The following is a 26,375-nucleotide window of genomic DNA, read 5'->3' on the forward strand; positions in this document are numbered from 1 at the left end:
TAAAGGAAGACAATGCTCCTGAGACATTGCTCTCTTCCATCAGTAGATCTGGTGATATTAAAAAGCTGCATGGGATTAGCTTGGATTTTTCCAAGCACAACATACCTGATTTTTGCTTTTTGCCCTGTGTCTTAGAACACTAAGATAATGCTAAAAGTTGATAAACTTAGCTGGAGAGATGATAAGCAAAAGGATATTAGAACTTAGAACAGGCCAGCATTGTATTTTAATGTGGCATTGTTCAAGTGTGTGTGAGTGAGTGAGAGAGAGAGAGATCTCACATAGCACTGTGGTTGGCCCTCTAAGAAATATCTAAAAAGCCACTTTATTGCCCCACCTTGTCATGAGACCCAGGCTAACAATTCTCCCCTTGTCTGCTGATCCTGTGATGATAGGCGCCATCTCAGCGCCCTGGCCATGTCTCTGCAGCAGCTGCTGTGGCAGTGTCCTCACTGAGTTTCCATGGAAGAGCTTTTGTTTCTGCCCGCACGTGTCCTTCCATCATTGAACCCTAACAGTTCTCTCATTGTTGCTCTTCCCTTGTAGTGAAGACTGAACCAGAAACACCTGTGCCAAGCTGCCCCTCTCAGGATGGTCACACAGCAGTGAAAACAGAAGAAAGTTCTGAGCTGGGAAACTATGTCATTAAGTAATTATTTCAGTCCTCTCTAAGGGAGTTGTGCTTTCGGTGTGTTTATGGTACTTTTAAAAAACCATCCCCGAGACAGCTGCATATGTGTAGAGTTGTGTGTATGAGTTAAGCCCTTTGATGGGTGGAAACCTTCTGTCTGTGTGTGGTGAACAAGTATTACCATTTGCTGCACAGCTCAGGAGTCTTCATTTAACCCCTTGACGTGACCTCTGAGCAGCACTTGATTTGTTGCCTCAAAAGCCTCCGCTGCAATTACAGATCTCCCTCCATTTGAGCTTACCAACACGAAGTTTCTTTGCTGAATCTTTGGGTATGAAATTTTTCATGATGTAATTACTCAGGTGTGTATACATTTTGTGTCAGAGTATCCACACACCTGCCTAATCTTAAACAGCTGCCTTTTCATGGCCCATACAGACTCAGTGCTTCGTTTTTTTGTTTTTTTTGCGGTACGCGGGCCTCCCACTGTTGTGGCCTCTCCCGTTGTGGAGCATAGGCTCCGGACGCGCAGGCTCAGCGGCCATGGCTCACGGGCCTAGCCGCTCTGCGGCATGTGGGATCTTCCCAGACTGGGGCACGAACCTGTGTCCCCTGCATCGGCAGGCGGACTCTCAACCACTGTACCACCAGGGAAGCCCATCAGTGCTTCTTCTAAAAATACTCCCAGAGATTTTCTAATTTCCGAATTGGGAACCCACCTCTGACTGCATATTTTGAAGTATTTCAAACTGCTGGGAATGGTAGAAGCTTAGCCACTTTCACATAACAGGTGACAGCATGAACTGTAATAACCCCTAAGATAGGCATTATATGATAGAATCCCCTACTCTAGTGACAATCACATCGCAAAAAGATTACGTGGCTATTTAATTTTAAAATATAGATAAAATGAAATGTCAGGTTTGCATAATTTGTCATTCTTGGGGTTTCATCTTAGTGTTGACTTTTTAAGCATTGAATGCTCTTCATTTATAAAGAAGGCTATGCATAGAAGGAAGGACATACCAATATAGTTGGTTTAAATTTTAATTCCCTTGGAAAGGAGAAATATATACATACATTCATATGTGTTATATGCACACACACACACAAACACAGTTAGAAACTGCTCTGTGTATTCCCTACCTTAATTTTCTTTTCTTTGTCTTTCTCAGGATAGACCATTTAGAGACTATCCAGCAACTCTTAACAGCAGTAGTAAAGAAGATCCCTTTAATCACTGCAAAAAGTAAGACAATACTGAATATATGGATGCATTTTTTTAAAGCTGTGAAGTACTTGGGATATTAAGTCAACTTGAATCACTTGGTGTTGTAATTAATACTGACATGGTAGTTATCATAGAGGGTTTTAGCTACAGCTGTAGCTCATTTGCAGGGTTTTAGAATTAACAATATCTTGGTCAGTTAGTCTTACTATTTGCACGGTTTGATCTGCAGAAGGAATTTTTTTATCTTTCATCTAACACTCACTCTGTAGAAATAAACGACTGTCAAGACCTCCTGCAGTGATGTCTCCTCTATCCCTGCCCATTGTCAGCAAGACTGAACAGTTTGCTTCTCAGCCCCAATTGCTCTGACAGAATCAACAGCCCTCACCAAGGGCATGACCGACAGCCTGTGGATACTTAGGCTTCCGCTCTCGGGCGAGATCACCCGCGAACATTTAGAGGGAAGGGATGAAGCAGATTATCATTTCACATTCATGGGAATATGAAAACAATAGGCCAAGTACAGACTACCTTGCTTATTTTTTCCAGCTGTAATAGCAAAGAAAATATTTTTTTTCCCCTCAAAGGGGTCATTTTAAGGTAGCTCAAAGTAAACTCAGTGATTTTTCTAGCCCAGCAAGAAAAAAATTTTTTTAAAAATTCAGATACAAATACAGAATATTAGAGCTGAAAGGCAGTTCTGGAACCGTCTTTCCCAGTGGTCTCATTTTACAGTTAAGAAAACTGAAGCCCAGAGAGATGATATAGGTTGCCCAAGGCAGCTTAGTGAATGGCAAGGCCAAGGCTATATCTCAGGTCTCCTGTTCCCAGTGGAGTGCCATTTCCACTTATTTTAATAGGTAGTCTACTGCCATGATACTTTCTCTACCGGAGAAGCTGATTTCCCAGGGAGGGCTGTTGTTTTGAGAACACACGAATGAGTGTGTTATGTTGCATCTGAACTTGCCTGTTAAGGAACATAGCCAATAAAGAGGTCTAAAGAAACTTTTGGACATGCTTCCAGCAAATAAGATTTTATTTAAATCATAACTTTATTCAGAGTTTGCTGGATATGTGCATTCTAGGTGAAGATGCCAGCTGTTTTTCTGCAAAATCTGTGGAGCAGTATTATGGCTGGAACATTGGGAAAAGGAGAGCTGCTGAGGTAATCCCATGTTTGCTGCAGGCCACCACTGAGAGCCTATTAGAGAAAATAACCAAAACACATGTGCATTCTGGCTGCTTCCATAAACCTTGTCACATGGAGCAATGATAAATTTTGCAGCATGTTTCGTTAAATTTTTTTTTTTAACTTATTTTTTGGCCGTGCCGGGTCTTCATTGCCGCACACTGGCTCTTCGTTGCAGCGCCAGCCTTCTCTCTAGTTGTGGCATGTGGGTTTTCTCTCTCTAGTTGTGGCGCGCAGGCTCTGTAGTTTGTGGTGCTCGAGCTCAGTAGTTGCGGCGTGAGGGCTTAGTTGCCCTGTGGCATGTGGGATCTTAGCTCCCCTACCAGGGATCGAACTTGCGTCCCCTACATTGGAAGGCAGATTGCTTTACCACTGGACCACCAGGGAAGTCCCTCGTTAAATATTTGATGGTAGAACTTTTTCCTTAGTTAAAAATCTCATTCTCCAAAGACATGTAGCTAGCCTTTGAAAGATCTACTTTTTTCTGCATTGGTAAAAGTTTCTAAAAAATTTTAAAGAATTATATTAAAATTAAGTCAAGTATTTGTTACTCGTGTGGTAGCAACTGTGCCAGACAGTAAGGTTATATAAGAGGGAAGTAGCAGGTACAGAGCATGCTTAGGAAGCTTTGAGAAAGTCTGTGTGATGAGTTTGGGTAAGGCTGGGAAGGCTGGGGAAGTGGGAGATCACAGGTTAAGACCAGGTGAAACACCTTGTAGGCCAAACCTAGGAATTTCAGTTTTATTTTATAAGCATTAGGTAAGAGTTTTTACTTTTTTAAAAAACTGAGGAGTAACACCATCAGATTTTTTTTCCTTAGAAAAAAATGATTCTAACAAGTTAGCATGGTAGTTTAGAGTTGGGTGATTTATTTGAACACGCTAAGTTGAAGAATTCTCCCCCTCCCCCCTCCATTTTTTTAAGTGGCAAAGAGCGATGACAATGCGAAAAGTCTTACAAGAAATACTGGAAAAGAATCCAAGATTTCATCACCTGACCCCGCTTAAAACCAAGCACATTGCTCACTGGTGTCGCTGCCATGGCTACACCCCACCTGACCCCGAAAGCCTGAGGAGCGACGGGGACTCGATCGAGGATGTGCTGACCCAGATTGACAGCGAGCCAGGTAAGCACTGGTGGGACTCTGGCACCATCAGCAGCCGAGAGGTGTTTCCTTGGAGCACATGGTCACCTGTCAGCCTCCATGGTTTTCGGGCCACGTCAGCCCCAGCAGTTTTCCATGCTCTTTCCTTCAGCTGAGGTGAAGGGACCTGAGGACTCCAAGAGCTGCCTTAGAGAACAGGAGCCCACCCTGGGTGTCCCGCCCACCCCCCAGGATGGTCCCTACAGAACTATTTGTGCCCAAGTGTCCCAAGTGTTGTGCCCCAGCCAGGAGTGTTCTGGCCCGTGACACGCAACAGGAACACACTGTTCATGCAGGAGCCCCCTTCCTCAGCATCATTTCTCCTTTGAAGACCTTCTTGATCTAACTCCTTTCCTTGTGGTAGAAGTGACTTCTTCCTTTTTGACCTTATAGCCACCCTCACACAGACGAGTCTTCTCCCTGAAGATGGGGACGATGTCTTATCTGTTACTTTATCTCCAAAACCTAGCCTGGAAGTGCACTGCCCAGTGCTGGAGACACAGGTTTAAACAACTAATAATGTTGCAGATAAAATGAATTGTTTTATGATAAAGACACAAATAACTGAGATATGTGGGCAGGGGTGCAGGGGAGCTGGGTATAAAAGACATATGGGGAAAATATTTTGAGTTTCACCTTAATGAATAAGGAGTGTTTTCTCCTCTCAGCCCCATTTCTGTAGAAAAACAGATGCTCCACCTCCCAGTCTGAGGGAACCTGGAGCACAGGGAGGGTCTGGGGGGGTTCCTTTAAGACTTAGCACAAGTTCCATTTTCTCCATGAAGCTTTCACCCTAACACAGGGTGGCCTCTCCTTTCTCTGATCTCCAGTGGTATTTAATATCAGAACCTTGAGGGTTTGTCAGATTTATATCTAAGCTCTTTGGAGAGCAGAGACCATGTCGATTACTTCTGTGCTTCACCAGTAGTGTATGTAAAGCACAATACTTTACCTGTACTAGGCTTTCTGTTAATATGACTGACTGATCTGTGAGCATCCTGCCAATAAAACAGAGAAAGCCAGGAGCTGGGTGCTCTACCTCCATCCTGCTGGCTGCCCTTGTCCCAGTCTGGACCTCACTTATTTAACTATAAAGTGAAAGGGATGCACTAGAAGATTCCCAGAGCCCCTGCTGGCTTTAAACTTCTAATACTCTTTGTTGGGTTTTGTATAAATCAACTTATTAAAGACTGGATGCATGGTATACACTAAAATGTTAGTAGTACTTATCTCTAAGCAGAGCATGGATGATTTTTAATTTCTTCATTGTGCATTTCTAAATTCTCCAGATTTAAAATCTGAAAACAAATTAGTGGAGTGGGAGGATGGCCTTGTTTTTGGTGGCATAAGTATGAATTATGTGCTGTTTTGACTTAGATTGTCCTTAACAGCACGTATGTTTTAACACAGGATGCCTGTCTTGGTGCTTGTCTCCCTTATGAATTACTAGTTCTCATAATTATAGATTCATAGAATTTTAGAACCAGAAAGAAGGTCAGCTCCCTTGATACTTACCCTTCTTCTCTGGGTCTCAGGCTATTGGTCCCTTGGAGATGGACAGTCCCTTTCTTTTGTCACCACAGCTGTCATAAGACTGATTACCTCTCATTTAGAGTGCCCGTCATCATTCTCCTCTGCTGACAACCTCTGCCGGAAACTGGAGGACCTGCAGCAGTTTCAGAAAAGAGAGCCGGAGAATGAGGAGGAGGTGGACATCCTCAACCTCTCAGAGCCATTAAAGATAAACATCAAAAAAGAACAGGACGAGAAACAGGAAGAAATGAAATTCTACCTGCCACCAACACCAGGCTCTGAATTTATTGGTGACATCACACAGAAGGTAGGGGACTAAGGCCTGTGCTGCTGGATCCCTAACCAGGTGCAAGGTGCAAGGTGTTCAGCCTTAGAAACTGACACCAGACTTTCTGGTGAAGCAGGTGTATGATTTCCTTCTGCCTGGTAAACCTGGGCTCTGCTCTCTGGGCACCTGCCTTCCTGCATCGGGGCCCTTGGGCAGGAAAATGAATTACATGTATAGAGAGGCTGCTCGTTGAACATGAAATTGAAGCAAAGGCAGCTAGATGTAGGCAGTTTTTTACTTTTCATCTGCTCTTTTCTCATTTGCCTCAGTAGAAGCACCCTTCCCTCATGAGGCATGTCATAATGAGCTCTCCCTGACACTAATAGCTCCCAAGTGCCCTGCCAGGGTGTGGACGTGGCACTCAGTGCCCTTATGGTACAGGAGAGAATTATCTACCTACCTCCAGTGGAACGCAGCCTCACTTCAGCATCTGCCTGCTGCACGGCTGCCTGGGACCCAAGTGATGAAAGACTAGTTTTTTTTCACCTACAGAAGGAGATGATAAGTGGGGCCGTTTCCAAGTATATCTTTATCACCTATTGCAAATAGGGCCTGAGAGTCTGATTCCAGGCTTTCCAATATGTTGCTCCCACTGTCAGAATTCATGGCAAATCCTACGTTCTCTCATGAAGGAGATCAGGGAGTAAGAGCAGGATTATAATAGCATTTTTAACAATCCCTTAGAAACATGGAGTGGTAGGATAACAGATTTTCGGGTTGTTATATTCTGTGTTACTTCTCCATGAGTTTTGTCCAGAACGTTTGTGGAGTTATTCTTCCACCCGGACATCATCTTGGGTATCAGAAGCGTGCTTGTTTTTCATGAAGACATAGGAACAAATGGCTTTCTTCTACTCTTCCAGATTGGGATCACCCTGCAGCCTGTGGCGCTGCATAGGAATGTGTATGCGTCAGTGGTGGAAGATATGATTTTGAAGGTGGGTGCCTGTGGGCAGCAGAGGGGCCGTGAGCTGCCGTCAGGGGCTGAAGCGCTGAGGGGCCAGCCAGGCAGGACAGAAATGGAACAGAGATGACAGGCTTTACGATTTCTCAGCTTATTCGGGCTTAAAGTTTTCTCTTTTTTTTCCTTCTGATTTTTAAATGAATTAAATTGTAGTGCTACAAGAGTTTCTGTGCTGATGTCACTCTAATGATATCTTTCAGTGCCATTTCAAGCGCTTTTTAAGTAGTCTGAGGTGAGAGTCATAGGTCTCAGTGCTTAAAGAGGTGACTCACATGTCACAACAGTAGCCACAACTGTCCCATCCCTCGGTGAGAGGATGACAAAACCAGGTTCCTTACCCAGCCAGATCCTAGCTCAGCAGTTCCTTTCCTGGTAGATCTCCTCCAGGAGCAGGGATACCTCACAAATAGCCCTCACCTGTTCTCTTTAAAAATAATGTCTGATTAATGAAAGTTACCCCCTTCATAATTTCTCAGAATCATAGCCTCTGTAATTGTGGGCTATTATTTGTGGTCTATTATTCGAACCTTTAATTTTTCCTTAAGGACTTTTGATCCTTAGATATAGCTGTTTCCAAGTTTAGGGTATGGGATGGGGTCAGCTACATCCCTTCTTGCCAGCAAGCAGGTGGCCCTTTTGAGAGTAACAGCATCTTCTGTTGTAGGCTACAGAGCAGCTGGTCAGTGACATCCTGAGACAGGCTTTGGCGGTTGGATACCAGGCAGCGTCTCACAACAGGTACCGTTATCTCTTTAGTTGGTGGTATCAGGCTGACAGATATTTCCTCACAGTTTAGTTGCCCATCATGATGTTTTAGACCTAAGTCAGTTTCAGTAGGCGGTGTCAGTGCTTGGGACATTCTCAGAGCCAGACAGACTTGGGGGTCTACTTGGTTGTTTTGAGACAGTCTCGTGGTTGTGAGAGGTCTGTATCTTCCCCGTCTCTACTGCATAGACCCTGTTCAGTAGGACTCTCATATGTTACAGGGTTGAACAAATACCAATTCGTTGCCATTGAAGATAAAAGCAGTGTTTCTTTCGTGTCAGGTTTAGGGCCAGGCACTGCATATATTACCTAATTTGTTGTTCATTTCAGAACTCATGCTCCGTTTTTAGAAATCAGGAAACCGGGCTCTGAAAGGTAATCTTGCCTGGCTTTCCCAGCAAATACATGATAGAACCTAGATTTAAACTTAGATCTCACTGGCTCTATACCCACAGGCTCACCAGTGCTCTTTGCAGCCTCTCTAATTGTCATTGATTGGGACGCTGAATTTTGCTCTTTTCCTGGGCCCTGAAAGAATGATAGACAGGCATTCCTTTCAAAGGAAACAAATTTATTTTATTCTGTTGTGCTTAAAGGCTGTCATAAATTTATATAATTTTAACAGAATACCTGAGGACATGAAGAGACCGAAATCAGAGGAATATGATTAGGTCAGACTTAACAGGAATGTAACACATCAGGCAGTGTAGAGAGGTCTTTACAAAAAGTGAGGAATAAAGGAGTTCTAGTAATGCTGCTTCTTGTCCTGCTGGAGATCCAGGAGTGGGCGGAGTGCCTCTGCAGCCCCTGCTCGCCTCTCTGGTTCCAAATGTGAAGACATAGAGTGACCTGAGTGCTTCTGATAAGAACATTGAACGTCACACTTGGCCTGCCATAACTCCATCTCCCATCTTTCCAAGAGATGGGCTCTGTGGTGCATTGACTCAGCTTTCATTCGGCTGAGACTGAATTACAGCAAGAACGTTCTGTTCTGCTTTACTTCCTTTTTCTTTTCTCAATCCCCAGTCTTTTTTTTTCTTCTTCTTAATCATTCAACCACCTTATTGAAATCCATCTCATGCCTGTGGTAGGAAGTCATATTTGAGCACTAAATAGGGCTGACCGGGAAGAGGGTAGGCCACATCTCCACCAGAGTCAAAGGAATTAGTGGGAAAGAAGAGGGGGGGAGAGAAGGCACCTGCCCACTCCCCATCCCCAGAGTGGCCCTAAACCATGCCTATCACTCATCATCATCCCCACCTACTGGAGCCCGTGCATGGGATGGTCCTTTCGGTAACTTAATTGGTTAAATTATTTACATATTTGAGAGAATCACTAACATCTTTGTTTTTTGGACCAGGATTCCCAAAGAAATTACAGTGAGTAATATTCACCAGGCCATTTGCAACACTCCTTTTCTGGACTTCCTCACAAACAAACACATGGGGATATTGAATGAAGATCAGTGAACAGAATGAAGATGCCCCTAGGAAAGCAGGATTCGAAGTCTTGAACTGTGATGATTCTTCTATTTGGGAGAGAAGGTCGTTTTCTGTGTGCCTCGGAGTATGATGGCTACTAAACCATTGCCTCCACTTAGTAACACCAGTGTTCAGTCCCAGGTCAAATCCTTTTAGGAGAGAAGTTTGTTTCCCGATTCTAGAGTGAAGCCATGAGTGGATGCATGCTCTGTCAGCTTGAATCTGTTCCCTCTCCGTGCAGGCTCCATCAGGGTCTCCATCAGAGCAGGGTCAGGCCCCATGTATCAGGCCCTTCTGTCCTCTGTGTGTTTTCCAGTGGGCACCTTGGGCCTGAGTCTCCCTCCAGGAGGCAGAAAATGAGTCTGGCAAGCTAGAGATTTCACCCATTCTGTGGGCTGGGGTTACAGGCACCACCACCACCACCCTCTAGTTACCCTGATAACATCTGGAGGAGGGCTGGGCTTCGGCACTCAGACCCCAAGCATCGGCTCAGGAAGCAGTGATGCTGTGTGGAAGACACACAAGCCTGGGAGGCTGCAGACTGAGAATGCTTCTTTCATGGGACACAGGAACATTACTACAACCAGTCTCAGAGCATTGTCAAGGGATGGACAGATCCCAGCATAGGTCAGGAAAAGGTTTGACTACAACTGAGAAGCTCTTAGCCATAGACAGCACCCACAAAGCCCGTGGCACTTGGCAGAGTCAGGCCAGCTTTGAGTGTGTGCCAGGCAGAGAGCTGGTTCCTCACCATTGGCGTGGTCTGCTGGAGCTTCTGCTGCTGAATCCATGTTGAGTGGCCAGTGGGAAGCAGCCCCTTGGACAGTTCAACCTATCCAGTGGATTTGGTGTCTTGTTCTTCTCTGTCAAGGAGTTTTTCCCAAGAAGAAAAGTGTTTTAAACACTTGTGAGTGCCTTAAAGGTAGAGAAAGGACTGTCAAAGGCAAGACACAGGGATGTCAGTGCTCAGAAGCAGTGAGAACAGATTGTGTCATAGGCAGAGGCCATCTCAGTGGGAGGCAGAAGTGGTCGGAAAAAGGAAAGTTAGCCGCACCCTGCATGATGTCCAGTTTCATTATAGACACTTTACCCCAATCCTCCTGACAGTCTGTAGAAGTAAAGAATTTATTCTCAGCAGTTAGGAATCTGCTCCAAGAAAAACTGAAAGCTGTGAGTCAGAGCCAAAGAAACTTATCCAAGCAACATAATTCACGTTTTCATGAATCCTCTAGATGTTCGAGTCAGGAGAAGGCAGGGAGGCAACTACAAGAAATCTGCCCTTTATTCAGCATCTGAGGACAGCAGCTGCAGAGGGAAATTACTCAGTAAGGCATAGGGCATGTCCTGGCTTAGTAATAAAACAGTTCAGTAGTAAAGGCTCAGATATTCCATACATAAAATACTCCAAGCAAGGTTAATGGGCAAGTGTAGACTCATTCAGCAGTGGACTGTGACTCAGATCTAAAGAATGAAGATTTGCTCCAAATGAGAACAGAGTCAGTTATTACAGATGTGAAAGCCTCAAGAAATTATCTTTTTGCAAAAGAAATAGTAAGCGATTTAACAGTCCCCATATATATTAATGTTGCAATGAAATGTATTTGTATCATAATATGTAACATAATTGTGTAACAAAAATATCTACAATAAATCTTTCAGTATTTGTGATGGGTTTTTCTGAGTTTGGAGCACTACACTTTGGTAGGGTTTTTCTTACATTAGGTCAAAAAGAGCTGGGATGAGGCAAAGGTATAGGTGTTTGTTTGTGTACTTGAATTAATTCTTCCACTTCTTTCCAAAAAGAATTTGCAGCTACTTAAAATAAGGATTACAGTTATATAAAAATCTGAAAAAGTTTTGGAAAAATGCATGTTGGTCCTGGCCATAGTGGTTTCTGACAGCTTGGAGCAAAGGAAAACTACCTCAAAGCCAAGGCAAAGATTAAAACAGCTCCTGTTGTCCAATCAAGAAGCACACTGGTTCATCTGGCAAGAATGGGTCTGTGCTGAAGCCAGAAAGAAGTTACTCCTGTGACCCAGTCCTGCTGGGACCATCTGCTATCACAGTGGCTAAAAAATTACAGCAAGTACAGAAATATTTCAGAAATGACTATTATTTATATCCACCCTTAATAAGAACTAAAAGCTTTGAAAGCTTTGGTTCTTCAAAGGTAAGTAGTTCTTTGGGGAGGAGGCCCTGTAATACAATCCAAGTATGTAGCTTTCCTGGGACCAGGCTTCACTTAGTGTCAACCTTTAGGGAGTTGATGGTCTGGAGGAAGGAGAATAGGGGCATTGACTAGGCCCCCTTCTTGAATGTTATTTGTGTCAGCCACGGTTTTGACAGGAGCCACGGGACAGTGTCACAGTACCTTAATCGGGGACTCCCTCTTAACTGACTGAAGGCGCCTGTGTGAGTGAGGCCAGCGGAGCTGATCCTGCTCAAAGGGTCCCCCGTTGGCCCAGGGTGGGCTGCATGGCCAAGGTTCTCTCAAAAGCTGCTTTTTGGAGTTTGGCCAAAAATCCTGGAGTTATTACAAGGATGAAAGTATCAGTGTTTGTAATGGGTTCTTCTGAGTTCGACTCACTACGGAGCCATCAGTCTTGGTCTAAATGACTGTGGGTGACAGGACCCAGGGGCCTCCCTGTGGTTGGGCCTCCTCACGGCTGGTCAAGGCTGCTACTGCAGCGCTAACTTTGGTCATGGAATAATTAATTTGAACTCTTTCCTTTGGCTAAAATTACCTAACAAGCAGATTAAACTGCTTATTAATTTAATATAAAAATGCTAATTATATAGAAACTTTTAGCAAATACTGTAAGGTGTAAAAAATTCTTAATTATCCATAGTTCCCCTTCTCAAAGATAGCCACCATCAGTGTTCCAGTGCGTTCCTTTCGGTCTTCGTCTGTTTGTATCATACATATGACCTAGGTGAGTTGGAACCACGTGGCTGAGGCTGCTATTATCTCAGTGTTAAGGCCTTATGAAGACCTAGTGGGAGGAAGCTGCTGTTTCAGAATCCAGATCTAATAATTAATGAAGTCTAGTAAGGAAGGCTGTTGGGTTGGGGTGTTTTTGAAAAGCTGTTTGTTCCTGGGTGTGCAGGATGCCTTCCAGAGGTCAGGCCTCTCTCAGGCAGTGGTGCTCCCACCGCTGCTGCAGTGCCAACACTGCCAGCATGGGGCAGCCTGCTTTACCCCCAGCTCAGTGAATGGGCTCTTGGGACAGGCTCTGGGGGAGGGATGGGCATGGCTGGCTACGTGGTGTGACACAGGCAGGGGCTACTGAGAGGGCCTGTCAGTGGCATCAGATGGACCAAAGCTGCAGATGGGAGTAAAGCAGGCTCCCGGGAAGGGGTGCTTGGGCAGGAGAGAATAAGTACAGCAGCTGTGCTTTGTTGGCCATTTACTGTACTAAGCACGCTGCACATAAACACGTTCTCTAGGGGGGGTGGGGAGGGGAGTGGCATTACCCATACTTTGCAGATAAGGAAACAGAAGCTTAAACTGCTCCCAGCTAGTGAATGGAAAAGCCAAGATTTGAGCCCAAGACTAGCTTCAAAGACAGTCCTTTTACCCTAGGCTCCTAGCGGGGTTGGGGGGAAATGGGTAAGTGTAAAAGAGGAAGTTCATGCGTTGTGTTAAATATTACTACATACGACAGCAGTGCGACTGCAGCCCAGGGTCAGCGTTCTCAGAATCTACAAGCCTCCGAGGGAGAGCAGCAGTAGCCATGGCACATTGAAGTCCTCTTACTAAGAGGAGATAAAGGAAGACATGAGAAGGCGTTCGTGTTTATAATTAATTTAAAGAAATGTTAAATTGAAACAATATGTTTGCGTTTTAGTAAAATCTGGGATTGTACCATTAATCTGTTTGCTTCTCACAGAATGCCCAGCACGCAGTCTCTTTTCCCTTAGAAGCATCTAACATGCAAACCAATGAAGTCTGAAATAATAGGACCCTTTGTGTAAGCATATGGTTTTGCTTTTCCCTTTAAAATGATTCTCTCAACATTTCCTTTGCTGGAAATGTGCCAGAGCTGGGTGCTAGCACCTCTGAGGGGACTGATGGCCCCTCGCAGCCTGAGCTGGAAACAGGGCTCCGCCTCCGCTCTGAGCTGCTTCTAAAACCTGAATGCCACCTCCTGTGGTGAAAGTAAATGCTCACCTGGCTAAGCCACCTGAGGGTTGGAAAGAGGTAAAGATCCAAAGGGAAATCCTTGAGCTTCCTTACCGAAACTGTCCTTAGCTTGTGCCTCTAATCTCTAAAAGGAACACAAACTCCTTCAAATGTTTCGAGGGCTGCTGTGCAAAGAGGGGACCAGGCTAGTTCCAAGTGGCTGCACTGGCTGGAATTTGTCAAGAAAGGAGAGGGCCTTCCAAAAACAGAATGAGCTGCCTCAACAGCTAGTGAGCTCCCTGTAATGAGATGACGTTTTCAGGTCTTTCAGGGAATGAAGCTAATGCCACCCTTCTCCCAAAGAAGCTCCCAGTTCTTAGTATAGTAGTTCCCATCTAGTCATCAATACATTAAGGGAACAAAACGAGTCAGTAATACTAAGGTAAATGTCATTCACTCAGTACTTCACTCATCCCAAGAAATGTTTGTTTTGTTAAAACCAGGGTCGTCTTGGCCATAAAGAAATTGTCTTTAAAACTGAAACCCTATGATTGATATTCTGCTTCTTTGGGAAACTTCTTCCTGGTTACTTAGCATCATCATGAGTCACATGCAGGTGATAACCTAAGATTTCTTCTACAGCCTGAACATGTGGGGCCGTTGGTGGGACTATCCAAGGACACCACCTTGGGTTACCATCGGTTATAAAATTGTCATGCAGCCTGCGAAAACAACAACGTGGACATTACTGGATCTTTCAAGGACCTGTTATGTCCATATTCCTCAGCCCCCAGCGACCAATTCAGTTCACAGTAGAATTGATCAAGTTCTTCAGATTTAAAAAATGAAGGGTGGCCAAAAGAGGCAATTAAAAAAGATCTGAAGCCTTCCGCACACATCTCTGAGGCCCAGAGCTGAGCTGGGTGGTGCTGTGTCCCTCTGTGCCTCTGTTCTGCCCGCAGCCTCGTGCAGCTTGGAGAGGAAGTAGTGCCCCACGGTGAGAACGGAGGACCCTCCCCCTCTGACAGCAGGGGCCATCTGGTCCTGAGACCTCACCCAGTCCCCGGGCAGTGGGTTCTGATCCTCTGTGGCTGCTCGCTCCTCTCCGTGGGCAGTCACACGTTGAGGATCCGGGGAGCTGAGGCCTGAAAGATGGCTGAGGGGTTAGGGGCGAACTTCTTCCTCACCTCAGGGACCTGGAAAATGAAATGTGGCCACAGATCAGCGGGCCTTTCCCTCGACTTTCCCCCTCCCCACAGCTCCAGGAAAAAAATCCCCTCTTTGTCCTTGAGAGTTGGGACTGCTAACCTGAAGGGTCTGCAGTTAACGCAGGGTTCCTGCGTTAGGGGACATTGGCCAGATGGAGCACGTGGACCTTCGTTTCTCCCTGAAGCCTCTTTTGGGTTGAGTCAGGAAGCTGAACGGCCCCACCTCCCTTCCAGCTCCTCCTTACATGAACGCCGGGGCCTGGACAGCTTGTCACTAGGGCTCAGTGGCCAAGGGTAAGATTGGGATTTAGAAGGGAGGGGACACCCTTCTCCCCAGAGAAGTCAGCACTAGGGGGACACACATGTGGCTAACGACAAAGCAGCACCTTGGCTTTCTGTTCACGAGTGACAATTGGGTGTTGAGACACCACTGTCCCTGGCATAATGCCATCCTACACCACCCAAACCTGACTCCTAGTCCCTAACCTGGAAGAAAAGCCTCTGTCCTCACACCGCCTGCAGCCAGGCACCCAGCCCCTTGCCCTGCAGCACCAGCTTCGGACTGACCTGGAAGCCAGCCCCGGGGCTGCTGTCCCATCCAGAGCTGTGGGTTGTGATGACTGTGGCGGGTTTCACCTTCGTGGATCTCGATGGCTTCACTCCAGTCCAAGCCTGGAATTCCTGTCTGGAACAGAACACATCACAACCTTGCACAGGGTCTCCCGTCCCTTCCCCTGACCCCTCAGAGGCCTCGGCCCTTGCCCTGTGCTTCTGGAATATTCCTGACCAATGTCCACTGCTGAGATGCTGCTTTGGCTGCAGATGTTCCTTTCTCCCCTTACAAAGGCAGAACTAGCAGACGAAGTGTACCCCAGACAGCTCCAGCGGGAATTTTCTCTCACGCTGCTGGGGAGCAGTGGCACAGGCTGCACGGGGAGTAAGCAGAGAGCTCAGTTAACAACTGGATCCTACTCATCCCGAACTGCGAGCTCCCGGCGTGTGCCGGCCCTCAGAGACAGCACGTTCCAGCCCTGCCCTCCAGGGCTCCCTATCTTGCCTCCGGGCCACTTCAAGGGGCCCTAGAGGCCCAGAACCAGCGAAAGTCGCTCGCCTGCAGCCCACGTCACTGGTGGCCCTTATGTCCAGAGGAGGTGACGGACTGGACAGCATACTGCACGGTCCTCCATACCTGGTTACAACTGAGGAAGAAAATGAGGCTCAGTGTTGTGTTTAGTTTTTAATAACTTGTCTTATTAACTCCTACAAAAGAGTATAAGTCGTAGTGACCATCTCAAGAAACTAAAGACAGCCTGGCGCTGTGGCTTTTGTATGGCGCTGTGCCCGCGGGCACTGATGTGCAGGAGCAGGGAGGGACGGTGGTCTGCACAGGGGGTAGATGTTGGCTACCTGGAGGGAAGTGACAAGGCTGGCACGGCCTAGCTCCAAGTGCTCAGAGTAGCATTCTTTTGACAAAGACTCAATTCCTCAGTTCCTCTTAAAAAAAAAAAAAAAAAAAAAAAAACACCTATTTTAATTCTATCAACTCCCCTACTAAATGGCAGAGACCTCCTGTGCCCACAGGAGCCGCTGGCCAAGGTGATGTTCTGAGGAAAAGGGTCCAGATGGCCAGAGGCAGCATCCATATTTGGGCTGGGTCCAGCCCAGCCTATCTCACCCCATCCACAGCCCTGGCCAGGTTTCAGGCCCTGAGATCAACAAAGCAGCCTTTTCTCCTTAGCAGCACAGCTGGGCACCACTGGGCATGACACGTGTGCAGGGAGCAGCTGTGTCTGTCTGTGGCCAGCACTTGGGTACCAGGAGGCGAATTGGGCCAAGGCCCTATTGGATAACTTTTGCTTCCAAAGCTGCAAGGTTTCAAAGACCAGCTGCCCGAGCCATCTGCTACTCTGTTTCTCCTGGGGAAGCAGGTCCTCCCCTTGGTGTGCCCTTCTGTTCCCACACTGAACTGAGCCTTGGGTCTGGCAGCCCAAGCCTGCTGCCCCAGGGTGGCTGCAGGGGTCCCAGAGCAGGAGGTGACCAGAGCCAGGGGCTAGAGCAGTGCCTGTGGTTCCTTGTGGGACAGGCCTGGTGCTGGAGCCCAGGTGAGAGGGAGGCCTGCAGTGGGGATGGAGAAGGGACGTTGAAGACAGACTCGGCAGGGCCTGGTGACTGCCCAGGAGATGAGGAGGGCAGGCTAATGGCCTGCCAAGGAGATAATACAGGACTAGCTGAGTCAACTGTGCCTCCCCTCACCAAGTTTCCACCACTGTCCACCTCATGTGAGCCTCAGCTGGACCTTGAGGGCCGCAGTCCCTCCTGCTGAAGGGCAGGGAGCCACCCAGGGCATTGCAGAGCGCCAGACTGAGGGTCCTGAGGCCTGGGTTCTCAGGCCAACATGGCTTCAAACAAATCCCTGAACTTCCCTAAGCCTTCCCGATGGGCACTTGGAAAAGTGGGAGTCAAGTCTGGCACTTTGACTGTTGGCCCTTTAACTGACTCACCCAGGAAGGAAAGAGGGAGACGACTGGGCCAGGGGTGCTGACACACCGAACTCTGGAGGGAAGGCTCTGGGAGGAGCTGGTCAGGAGGAAGGACCCAGGCTGGCAGTGGGCAGGACCCGCTGCCCTTCTGGCCGAGTGAGAGGCAGGTCAGTTCTCACCTGGAGACCAAGGGCCAGGTGAGGCAGGACCTGCTGGGGTGGAGAGGAGTAGCCACGAGTACTCGTATCCCTGGGCTCTCTGGATCTGTTCATTTCCTTTGCTTTGTAAATTTCTTTAACTAGTTCGCTTAGGTAACGTGCATCTTTCAAGAAGGCAGGTGGGATGGAATTGCTCAGTCCAGTAGTAGAGCTGGGAGATGGAGGGTCCCCGAGGTCGGCTCGCACGGTGCTGGGGAGCCAAGTTCAGCAGTGGTCCTATGTCTCTGCCAGGTGACCCAGGCAACTAAGCTCTTGCTATTTCTGCTTCACAGATGAGGAAAGGGTCAGAGGGGCCAAGTGACCCACCGAGTTTATATACCAGGAAGGAGAGCTCTAGTGAGTCCCAACTCTTGCCCAACTCAGTACTTTTCCACCACTGCCGGACACAGGTCAAGCAACTACCTGATTCAGAGGAGGCAGCATCTTAGGAGATGATAACCTATTAGGGGCACAGATTTGGTCTCTGAGGCAAGACACACTTGGGTTCTGCTCTGCTCTGCGTGACCTCGTGCCAGCCACTCAAGTTCCTCATCTATAGAATGGGGACAGCAAGAACTGAACTTATTCCAGGGCGTTATTGTGAAGTCTTGGGGAGATAATCTGTGGGAAGTCCTAAGCCTGGTGCCTGGTACGTGCCAAGCAGAGAGTAATAACTAGTACCTTTAGTATCACTGGAGCTGGAAGGACCCAGCAGGACATTCAAACCTGCCATCTGCTCAGCAAGGGTGAGGGATGGCTTCTAAAAGTCCAGCCTTTGCTTGGACACTTCCAGTGAGCAGGAGATCAGCACCACGTGACCTTACCCATCCCAGTCAGTTCTAATTATTAGAAAGTGCTTCCTTCCCTGAGCTGAAGCTATCTCCCTGCAAGTTCCGCCCCCATCTGTGCCTGGAACATCAGCCATTTGAAGGCGCTGCACACCCAGGACCTCTGGCCTTCCAGACCTGTCATTCAAGGCCCCTCCAGCTGGTTCAGGGCCCCGTCGTGCAGCAGTCGGCACCGTCCACTGCGTGGCTGGGGCCCCAGTGCTGCGGCTCAGTGTCTGCCCTGCCCTGACACCCCTGGCTGCATTTCTGCAGCTCAGCTTGAGCACACGTCCCTGAACACAAGACCCATCCTGAAACAGCCACTCCCCATCGAGTTCCTTAAAACCTGCATGCCCGTGAAGGAACCTCTGGGGAGACAAAATGTTCCACGTGTCTGAATTATGGTGGTGATGCCCAGGTGTATACAAAAGTCATCCAGCTGTACACTTATAATGGATGAATTTTACTATATGGAAATTATACCTCAATACAGTTGATTTTAAAAGTAATAAAATTGAAGGAGAAAGTTCATACCTTTTGGCCCTTAATTCCACAGGTAGGAATTCATACTAAAGAAATTATTGTATAAGCAAAGATTTAGCTACAAGAATGCTGATCAAAAGAGAGATTTTTTTCTCTAAAATTTTTTGTTAAAGGTAATACATGTACTTTTTTTTTTTTTAAGAGCAGTGGTTCAGGGAATTCCCTGGTGGTCCAGTGGTTAGGATTCCGTGCTTCTATTGCAGGGGGCATGGGTTCCATCCCTAGTCGGGGAACTAAGATCCTGCAAACCATGTGGCACAGCCAAAAGAAAAAAACAAAGCAGTGATTCAAAAGGGCAGAGTGAAAAGTCCCTCAGTCTCCTTCCACCCCTGGCAGCATCCACAACTCCTTCCCCTTCTTCCTCTCCCTAAAGGTTACCATTTTCTCACACATCCATGCAGAGACATCCTACGCTTATTTCAGCAGATATGTATGTATCAATAACCCCTTTAAAAACACAAATAGTAGCAGATGTATCGTTCTGCATCTTTTTTGACATCTTCTATTATCAGTACATTCTGGGCTTCCCAGTAGCCCATCCTATGGCAGAGCTATAATTAACCAGTCCCCTACATCAGTAGGACAATGGAACTGTTTCCATTTTCTGCTGTACTGTTGTTGACACGTACCTTATACTCCTTAGCTCCCACCCCATGTTCAAGGTTACCTGTAGGGAAAATTTCTACAAGTGAAGTAACTAGATCAAAGGAACAGTGTTTTTAATAGCCCCAAATTAGAAACACCCTAAATATTTAACGACATGAGAGTAGGTTAATATGTGGACATATATATCAATATATGGATAATGTATATCCATAAGATAAAATACTGCACATCCATTAAAATTCATGTTGTAGGAGAGCATCTAGTAACACGGAATGACATCCACGATACGTGAAAGAAAAAAAAAACGTGTACAGTTACAAATCTATGCAAGAATTATAAACAGATACGCACTCAAATGCATGTTAAGGATTAGAAAGAACTACGAGTTTGGGGTAGGATTAAGGGCATACTCATTTTCTATGTTGTAATTTCCGTAATTTCCAATTTTTCTGATCACTTGTTATAAGAAGACAGAAAGCCCTCAGCTGTCCAGGGGCAGAACACAGGCCTGTCCTCAGTGAAAGCCAAGTCAGCTGCCCTCAGTCACTCAGTGGCATCTCTAGGGGACCACCCACTTGGAAGCTCTGCATTTGGTCCTCACCACCAACGCCCCCACAGAAGGCGATCCTCAGGCAGTTGGCCTGCGAGCACCCCTCCTATGGCTAGGCCCACCTGGTGGAAGTTAAGGGGAAGAGGATTTTAACTCGGTCGAAGGCAGGCTTTCTGCCAGGACTGCCCGAGAGGGCAGCGAGTGAGGTAGTGAGCTCGCCGCCACGGAGGTGCTCGCTCGCTCACTCACTCCGAGTCTGGTCGGGGAGCATCGAAGGAGACGCTGGCAGTGCCAGGAACCAAAGGGGATGACCTCGGAGGCCACCCACGGCTCTCTAAGTCGTGTGGGATGGGGGCTCCAGGCGCCTCCTCCCTCCCGCCTACCCTGATCCTCCAGGCTCCCCAGCTCAGTCTCCTGGGACCACGTGGTTTGCGTACAATGCGCTCCCCTGCCCCCAGCCTCATACCTGTACGATGTGGTCGCCGCTGCAGCCGCATCTGCGTCGCCGACGGGGAGCACGTAGACCCCCCGGCTGTAGGGCGCGGGGGGCTTGATCCTGCGGCCGCCCGCTCCCGACCCGCGCCCCAGTGTTGCATCTCTGGGCCTCGCGGGCGCCGTCCACACGCCGAAGTCCCGCTGGTACTGAGTAAGCGGCACGTCCCGGCCGGGGTCCCGCGAGCCTGCGGGGGACGAGCCCCTGCGTGAGGTGGCACCGCCCAGGCCCGGCTCCTCGCTCTCGAGTTCGGAGTAGCTGTGCAGGGTCAGTGGCACAGCCACGTCGGAGCGGTCCAGCTGGTTCCAGCGCCGCGCCAGGCAACAGAGGCGGCTGATGCAGGGCCACGCCATGCTGGCCCCGGCGCCTGGCGCTCGCGCTCGCTCGACTCCCTGCGCTCCGGGCAGCGCCGCCCCCGCCCGCGGCCCCGCCCTCGCGGCCCTGCCGGCGCTGCCGCAGCCCCGCCCCCCGGCCTCGGGGTGGCCACCCAGGGAGCGGAGGGAGGGCTGGGCGACAGCCCCGCGAGGCCAGGGCCGCCTGTGCAGGGCTGGAGCTGGACGCCGGTGAAGGAAGAGGGTAAGGCTGGCGGGGTGCAGAAACGGGGCTGGGGTTGGAGGAACTGAAACCGCCCGGAGGCACAAGTGTCCAACTTGAAGAATGTCTCATAATTTAATCCAGACTTCCCTAAATGCTATCTTATAATTTAGACCTGGCTTCGCAGAGGCCGAGGGCCGAATGGCGACAATTCCTAGCCGATCGCCCTCCGCCAGCCCCCAGGCTGCAGCTCGCCTCCCGGAGGGTCTGTTGGACCCCGCCGACAGGGGACAAGCCGTGGCTGCCAGATTTGCGCGAGGCTGCAGCGCGGGGCTCGTGGGCACGCAGGGGGAGACGCGCGATGAGGGGATCACAGGGAAGACTTGGGGCCGCGCTTCCCACAGAACGCGGGTTTGAATCAGCCGTTATGATGCCAAATTTGGGACATCCAATTCAGCTTCCACTGAGAATTGGCATTAGCCCTCAACTGATATTTCCTGAGGCCTAAAATCCCTAATTTTAAAGCATGGCCATAAAGGCTTGCTTATAAAGCTGCCACAAATCTTTGGCCACTATGCTATAAAAGTCTCTCTCCCTCCTGTGCAGAGCTAAATAAAGGTAATCCTCCAGGTCATAGATCAGTCTGTTTAATGCAGGACAGGGTATCAAACAGCTCCCTGGCCACACGCAACGGCTTCCTGAATATTTGACACTAGCCCTCAGTATGCACTGCAGACCAATTACTAGTAACACTGTTGAAACAGCACTGATTACCCAGTGCTCCATCTCAAGCATATACTTGGACAGCATCCAGCCTGCACCTCAGAGGGAGGACTGCAGTACAGCCCTGGCCATCAGAATACAGAGTCCTCTCCCAAACCACTGCCTATCTTAGCTTGAAGGCACAGTAAAGCGACACAACGACTGCCCCAAGTGGCAGCAGTTCAGCTGCCTTGGCCAGGCCATGGCCCAAGAGGCAGCAGCAGAGGAGCCTGTGTACCGTGAAGACACTGGGAGGTTACACACCTGCTCAGGGTACGCTGGCTTTGTGTGACTTATGTATGCCAGGCCCTGGGTCAGCCACCTGGGAGACTGGTGACTAAAACACTCCGTTCTGCAGAAAAAAAAGAGCAGCCCTTCTTGTTTTGATTTCTTCATTCACTAAACAACAGTCAAAGAGGACTTACAATGTGCCTGGAATAATGCTGGGTGCCTTCAGGACGTTTACAGTGCAGTGGGTGACAGATGTGGAAAGCAGTGTAATAGAGCTTTCCAACAGCGGAGAGAGGGCCAGGGACCTGGACTCGCTGCCCATAGTGAGGGAGGGTAGTGGGGTCGGGTGGGAATGCAGGGTCCAGGGGCCAAGGGTTCAGCCACAGGCAGCAGAGGCTGGGCCACGGAATGCCTTGGTAGCCACACTAGGGAGTTTTCATAGGCGACAACAGGAAATGACTAAAGTGTTTTTAGCACTCTGTGGCCTTGTGGAGAAGTACAGGACATTTTAGAGAGCAGCTGGAGAACAATCTTAACAACAGTCCAGGTTAGAGACAAGGGACTGAACTTAAGGCACTGGGAGTGGAGAGAAGGGGCTGGATTCTAGAAATGAGAGGTGAGAGAGGGAAATCTAGAATGGCCCCAGGTTTCTGGCTTAAGCCAGGAGTCATATTTGATGTGCCTCTGTAGTGGGGTCTGAGGATCTGTAACTATGCCTGGGACATAGTTCCATACTGTCTACAAAGTAGACATATGTACTGAGTGACAGCTTAGAGATATTCAGTGGGTCCAGAGCTCAGAAGACAGCCTCACAGAGATAACTGAAGCCACAGAAATGGAGAGAGACGAGACAGCTAAGAGTGCACTCCTGGGACCCCACACTTCAGAGGACAGTGGAGGTAGCACAGGCTGAGAGGCACGCTAGCCAGGCAGAGCACAGCCTTGGGGTGCTCACATGCCAGCAAAGAAGCCAAGATGAGAAAGCAAGATACCCCAGTGGGCAAACAGGAGAGTAGGGAAAGTTGCCAAAGCTATGGACAGTTAGGCTTATGCTTCTGGAGCTGGGTGCTGACCTCCCAAGGCCTCTCACAGGTAGGTAACTTGACCTTCCAAACGTTCCTTCTCTAAACATCACAAAGCAGAGAGAGCAGACGTGTCTTTGTTGCCTGTTTTCCAGATCTGCCCACGGACAACATGAATTTCATTTTGGACTCCATATGGAATGTCCATGTGATCTCAGCCTCCCATCCCATCTCTGAAAAACACTTCTTGTCTCATCTGTAAGTCACAGGGTTCTTAGCATAACTACATATTCAGAAATGTCAAAGCACAGCAGTGTGACCTTGGGCAGTTCCCACACACGACCGCCCTGGTTCCTTACTGGCAAAATGAGGGCTGGGTTAACAAAAATTCTCTCTCCTTAAAGTGACATTAGTTTAGACTATTCTAAACTAGAACAGAGTCCCCTGCCGGGCAAGAATGACCGGTACTTTGCAGCAGAGAAGAGTCCAGGTTGGTGGGAAAAAGATGAAGAACCACCATAACTGGATAATTCCTATGTGCTGGGCACATGCTGCCATTCAGCTCTCAACACCGTGTGAGGTGAGCACGACTCCCTTCCTTGTCATGAAGCCAGGCGCTCTGTGCCCGCCACCACGCAAGCCCGGCCCTCTCCAGCACAAGGTGCAAAATTTGGTGTAACTCTTTGAGATCAACCAAAAGACTCAAAAACTCTCCTATAAATCCTTTCAAGAAAAACTTTTAAATTCTCAAATCGCATTTCCTAGAAATAATTCTCAATCACGAGGACGAGTTCCACTACAGTGAAGCTATGACGACGACCACTGTCTGCTATGTCAGTATGATGCTCCACTTCAAAGAATGTACATTTTCCAACATAAGATGCTATTAGGCTCAGATTCAAGTCCGCATTTATCCAAGATACTTCCTTCTAATTCTTAATTAGCTACAATTTTAACCTAGAAAGCAAAACTTAAAAATGTCTTTCTGTATATGCCACTCACTGCCACGAAACGTTACCTACCTTTTTGGGAAAATTTAGAAAATATTGCAGCTGTTATTTCAGAGCCATGCCAGAGAGAAGATGCTCTTAACTTTTACCTGTTAACCAAGCAAGGAAAGGGGTAGGTAAGTAAGAGTAAATATTTAGCAGAGGTGCTAGAAGGCCAACATTAAAAAACAAGCACCTCTGAGTTCCAATCAGACCTTTCCATGTACTCAAACTATGTTAAATATAACAACGAACAGCAAGATTCCAGGGCAGCATTAGTGCTCTTCAAAAGAGACATATACCCGCTCTTTACAAACTAGAGATATAAACCTTTATTTCACAACTTTGTCATAATTCATTTTCTAATGAGACATGTACTGGGGACATAGTTTAAAATACTGGGAAAGCTAGATGCTCAGTGTCTTCCAGGCAGGAGCAAAGATGTGGTCACTCCAGGGCCGATGCATTCCTAGGGCTTCAGGCAGCATGGACCAGTCGTACCAGTATTGTCCAACCCCAGTTTTACTTAGAGCCACCTCCTTTTTTGGGGCCGTTAGTCCTCATTTCATGCCAAATTTTCACTAGAGGCTCCCTGTTCTTCCAAATGAGTTCATGACCATAAGTAATATACCATCTGGGGAAAAGAAAAACAAACCAGGTCCAACATTCAAACAGTATGACATACAAATGCCAAGTACTATGATGATATCAAGCTGACATTTTAAAAACTGAATGTCACTGTCATTTACTATCCAGCATATTAAAAAAGCTGATTAATTTATTTAATGTAGATCAATGACTTACCTTTAATATACAGAAGACATAAAAGATGGAAATAGGATGGACCATGTGTGACTGCTCCAAAAATGTAAGTACTTCACACACACTACTTTTAATTCACCACAACCCTGCAAATCAAGTATCACTTTTCCCATTTACAAACATGAAGAAATCAAGTCTGAAAGAAAGTCATTTGCCCAAGGCGCTAACAGCTTTTAAGTGGTCAATCAAGCACTCACTAGCAGGTCAGAGCGATTCTAAGCCTGGACTCTTTTTATTATGTCAAGTGTAAGAAATGTCAGAATCAGAATTTACTAATAATGATGGCTATACTAATTTAAATGTCTCTCCTTCCTCACCTTCAGCCTGGCTACACAAAAGGATCCAAATTCTGCCCACCTTTTAAAATACAGCTCCAATCCCCATCCTCTGTTAAACATGCCTAAACAATGCCTAAAAGCAGCCTGAAGCAATAAGCCGAGGAAGGTGAAACACTGAGAGGTTTAGTAATTTAACTTGCTCAGGCTGCACAACTAGGAATGACCAAACTGAGACTAGAACCCAAATCTGACCCTGTAACCTGTGCTCTAACCGCGGTGCTACACTTCAGCCTCTCGGGAGCATCTGCTTAAGCTGAGGAACACACAGGGAGTGAGATCAGAAGCCCACGGCCTGGGGTCTGCACGACCAGGAGCTCTACCCGAGGGCAGCACAGGCTCAAAGGGCACCTGCCTCCCCGGAGAGCTTCCCTGCAGGAGGGGCATTTGGAATGGCTATTTTAAAAAGCTTCTGTTATTGAAACTTTTATTTTTGCCCTGGTTTCCCCAAACAGATTTCATGTTCCCTGAGGCAGAAACTAGATTTTGTTGATCTTTCATCTTAGACACCTGACTGAAAAAATGCTCTATTCAATTTAATTGATATCAGAATGGCAGTTTAATGTTTTAACATTTTTTTAATGTTTGGAGCATGTATTTTTTTTTATTACAAAGGGCTTGAATTGTACCTGAATCCTAATTCTCACTAAATATAGTTAACATTTAATCATAAAAAGTCACCATTAAAATTTTGAAAAATAATCAGTAAATTTACAGAAAGAAAAAAAGCATTTTAAAAACATGCAAATTAACAGGCATGTTTACAAAATTCTTTTGGGCTTAGAGTGACGTTCTCTGGTGAACTTAAAACAAGAGAAAAGGGATCATCCTATGATTCAAATGCAATTATAAAACTCTTACAAGAAATGAAACACTTATCGGGAACTCTCCATTAGTAAAGTGTCTTCTCAAATCTTTTTAACCTACTTATTTCAAGCAAAGAGTCAAACACTTTAATCTTACAGGTACTTGTTTTGATTATACTCGTAAGTTCAAATGTAATTGGTCATTTGGTTAAATTAAAATTAGGAAAATATTTCAAACCGACTAATTTTTGAGGTATCTTTTTTTCTGTTTGTTTTTGGTAGCAGCCTCACAGTCTAGTGCTCAGTCTGAAACTCCAGCTCTGCAGTGACTCACTGTGTGACCTTGGATAACTCCTTTCTTTAAGCAGTTTCCTTTCTGTAAGTTGGACTACCTCACAGGATGTTAAGAGTATTAAATTACTCCTTAGCGTAGGCACACAGCAAATACTCAGTAAACATTAGCTATCATTACTGCAGCAGTACAAGGTGAAGACCATAAAATGTGGTCAGGGACATAAAGTCAAAGCAATGTGCAGGAGGTTACTAACAGATCTTTACCTTTTCTAACATCTTTAATCTAG

General features: G+C 47.2%; 3 protein-coding genes across 12 annotated transcripts in view; 1 reads left to right on the plus strand and 2 right to left on the minus strand.

The window, feature by feature from the left end:
* The window catches only part of YEATS2 (YEATS domain containing 2), a gene marked incomplete at its 3' end in the record, with an annotated part of 115,072 nt that extends 105,052 nt beyond the window's left edge, over window positions 1-10,020 (plus strand). For 7 of the 8 annotated variants that reach the window (XM_079922513.1, XM_079922517.1, XM_079922518.1 and 4 more), the window contains 8 exons: window positions 547-649; window positions 1,807-1,880; window positions 2,948-3,027; window positions 3,976-4,177; window positions 5,809-6,035; window positions 6,920-6,994; window positions 7,685-7,758; window positions 9,146-10,020. In XM_079922513.1, coding sequence (XP_079778639.1) covers window positions 547-649; window positions 1,807-1,880; window positions 2,948-3,027; window positions 3,976-4,177; window positions 5,809-6,035; window positions 6,920-6,994; window positions 7,685-7,758; window positions 9,146-9,254 — 944 coding nt within the window. The other variant, XM_079922520.1, reaches the window with a different exon arrangement.
* A 2,431-nt stretch (window positions 10,021-12,451) lies between these two features.
* Window positions 12,452-20,726, minus strand: MAP6D1 (MAP6 domain containing 1). Of its 2 annotated transcripts, XR_013828501.1 has the most exons (4): window positions 20,267-20,726; window positions 15,165-15,282; window positions 14,446-14,585; window positions 12,452-13,022 (listed from the first exon to the last, which is right to left on the minus strand). XR_013828501.1 is itself a non-coding variant. In XM_079922527.1 (3 exons), exons 1-3 carry the CDS (start codon window positions 20,644-20,646, stop codon window positions 14,505-14,507), a joined length of 579 nt encoding a protein of 192 aa, XP_079778653.1. In that variant the 5' UTR covers window positions 20,647-20,726; the 3' UTR covers window positions 12,452-14,504. The 2 variants fall into 2 exon arrangements, 1 of the variants encoding a protein (XP_079778653.1); XM_079922527.1 differs by having other exon boundaries at window positions 12,452-14,585.
* A 2,593-nt stretch (window positions 20,727-23,319) lies between these two features.
* The window catches only part of PARL (presenilin associated rhomboid like), a 65,278-nt gene continuing 62,222 nt past the window's right edge, over window positions 23,320-26,375 (minus strand). The window contains exon 8 of one of the 2 annotated variants that reach the window (XM_079922526.1): window positions 23,320-24,465. In XM_079922526.1, the coding sequence (XP_079778652.1) occupies window positions 24,354-24,465 (112 nt within the window). In that variant the 3' untranslated portion in view covers window positions 23,320-24,353. The remainder of the gene's footprint in view (window positions 24,466-26,375) is intronic. The other variant, XM_079922525.1, reaches the window with a different exon arrangement.

The sequence above is a fragment of the Stenella coeruleoalba genome (genome assembly GCF_951394435.1).
Source record: "Stenella coeruleoalba genome assembly, chromosome: 5".
Lineage (NCBI taxonomy): Eukaryota > Metazoa > Chordata > Mammalia > Artiodactyla > Delphinidae > Stenella > Stenella coeruleoalba.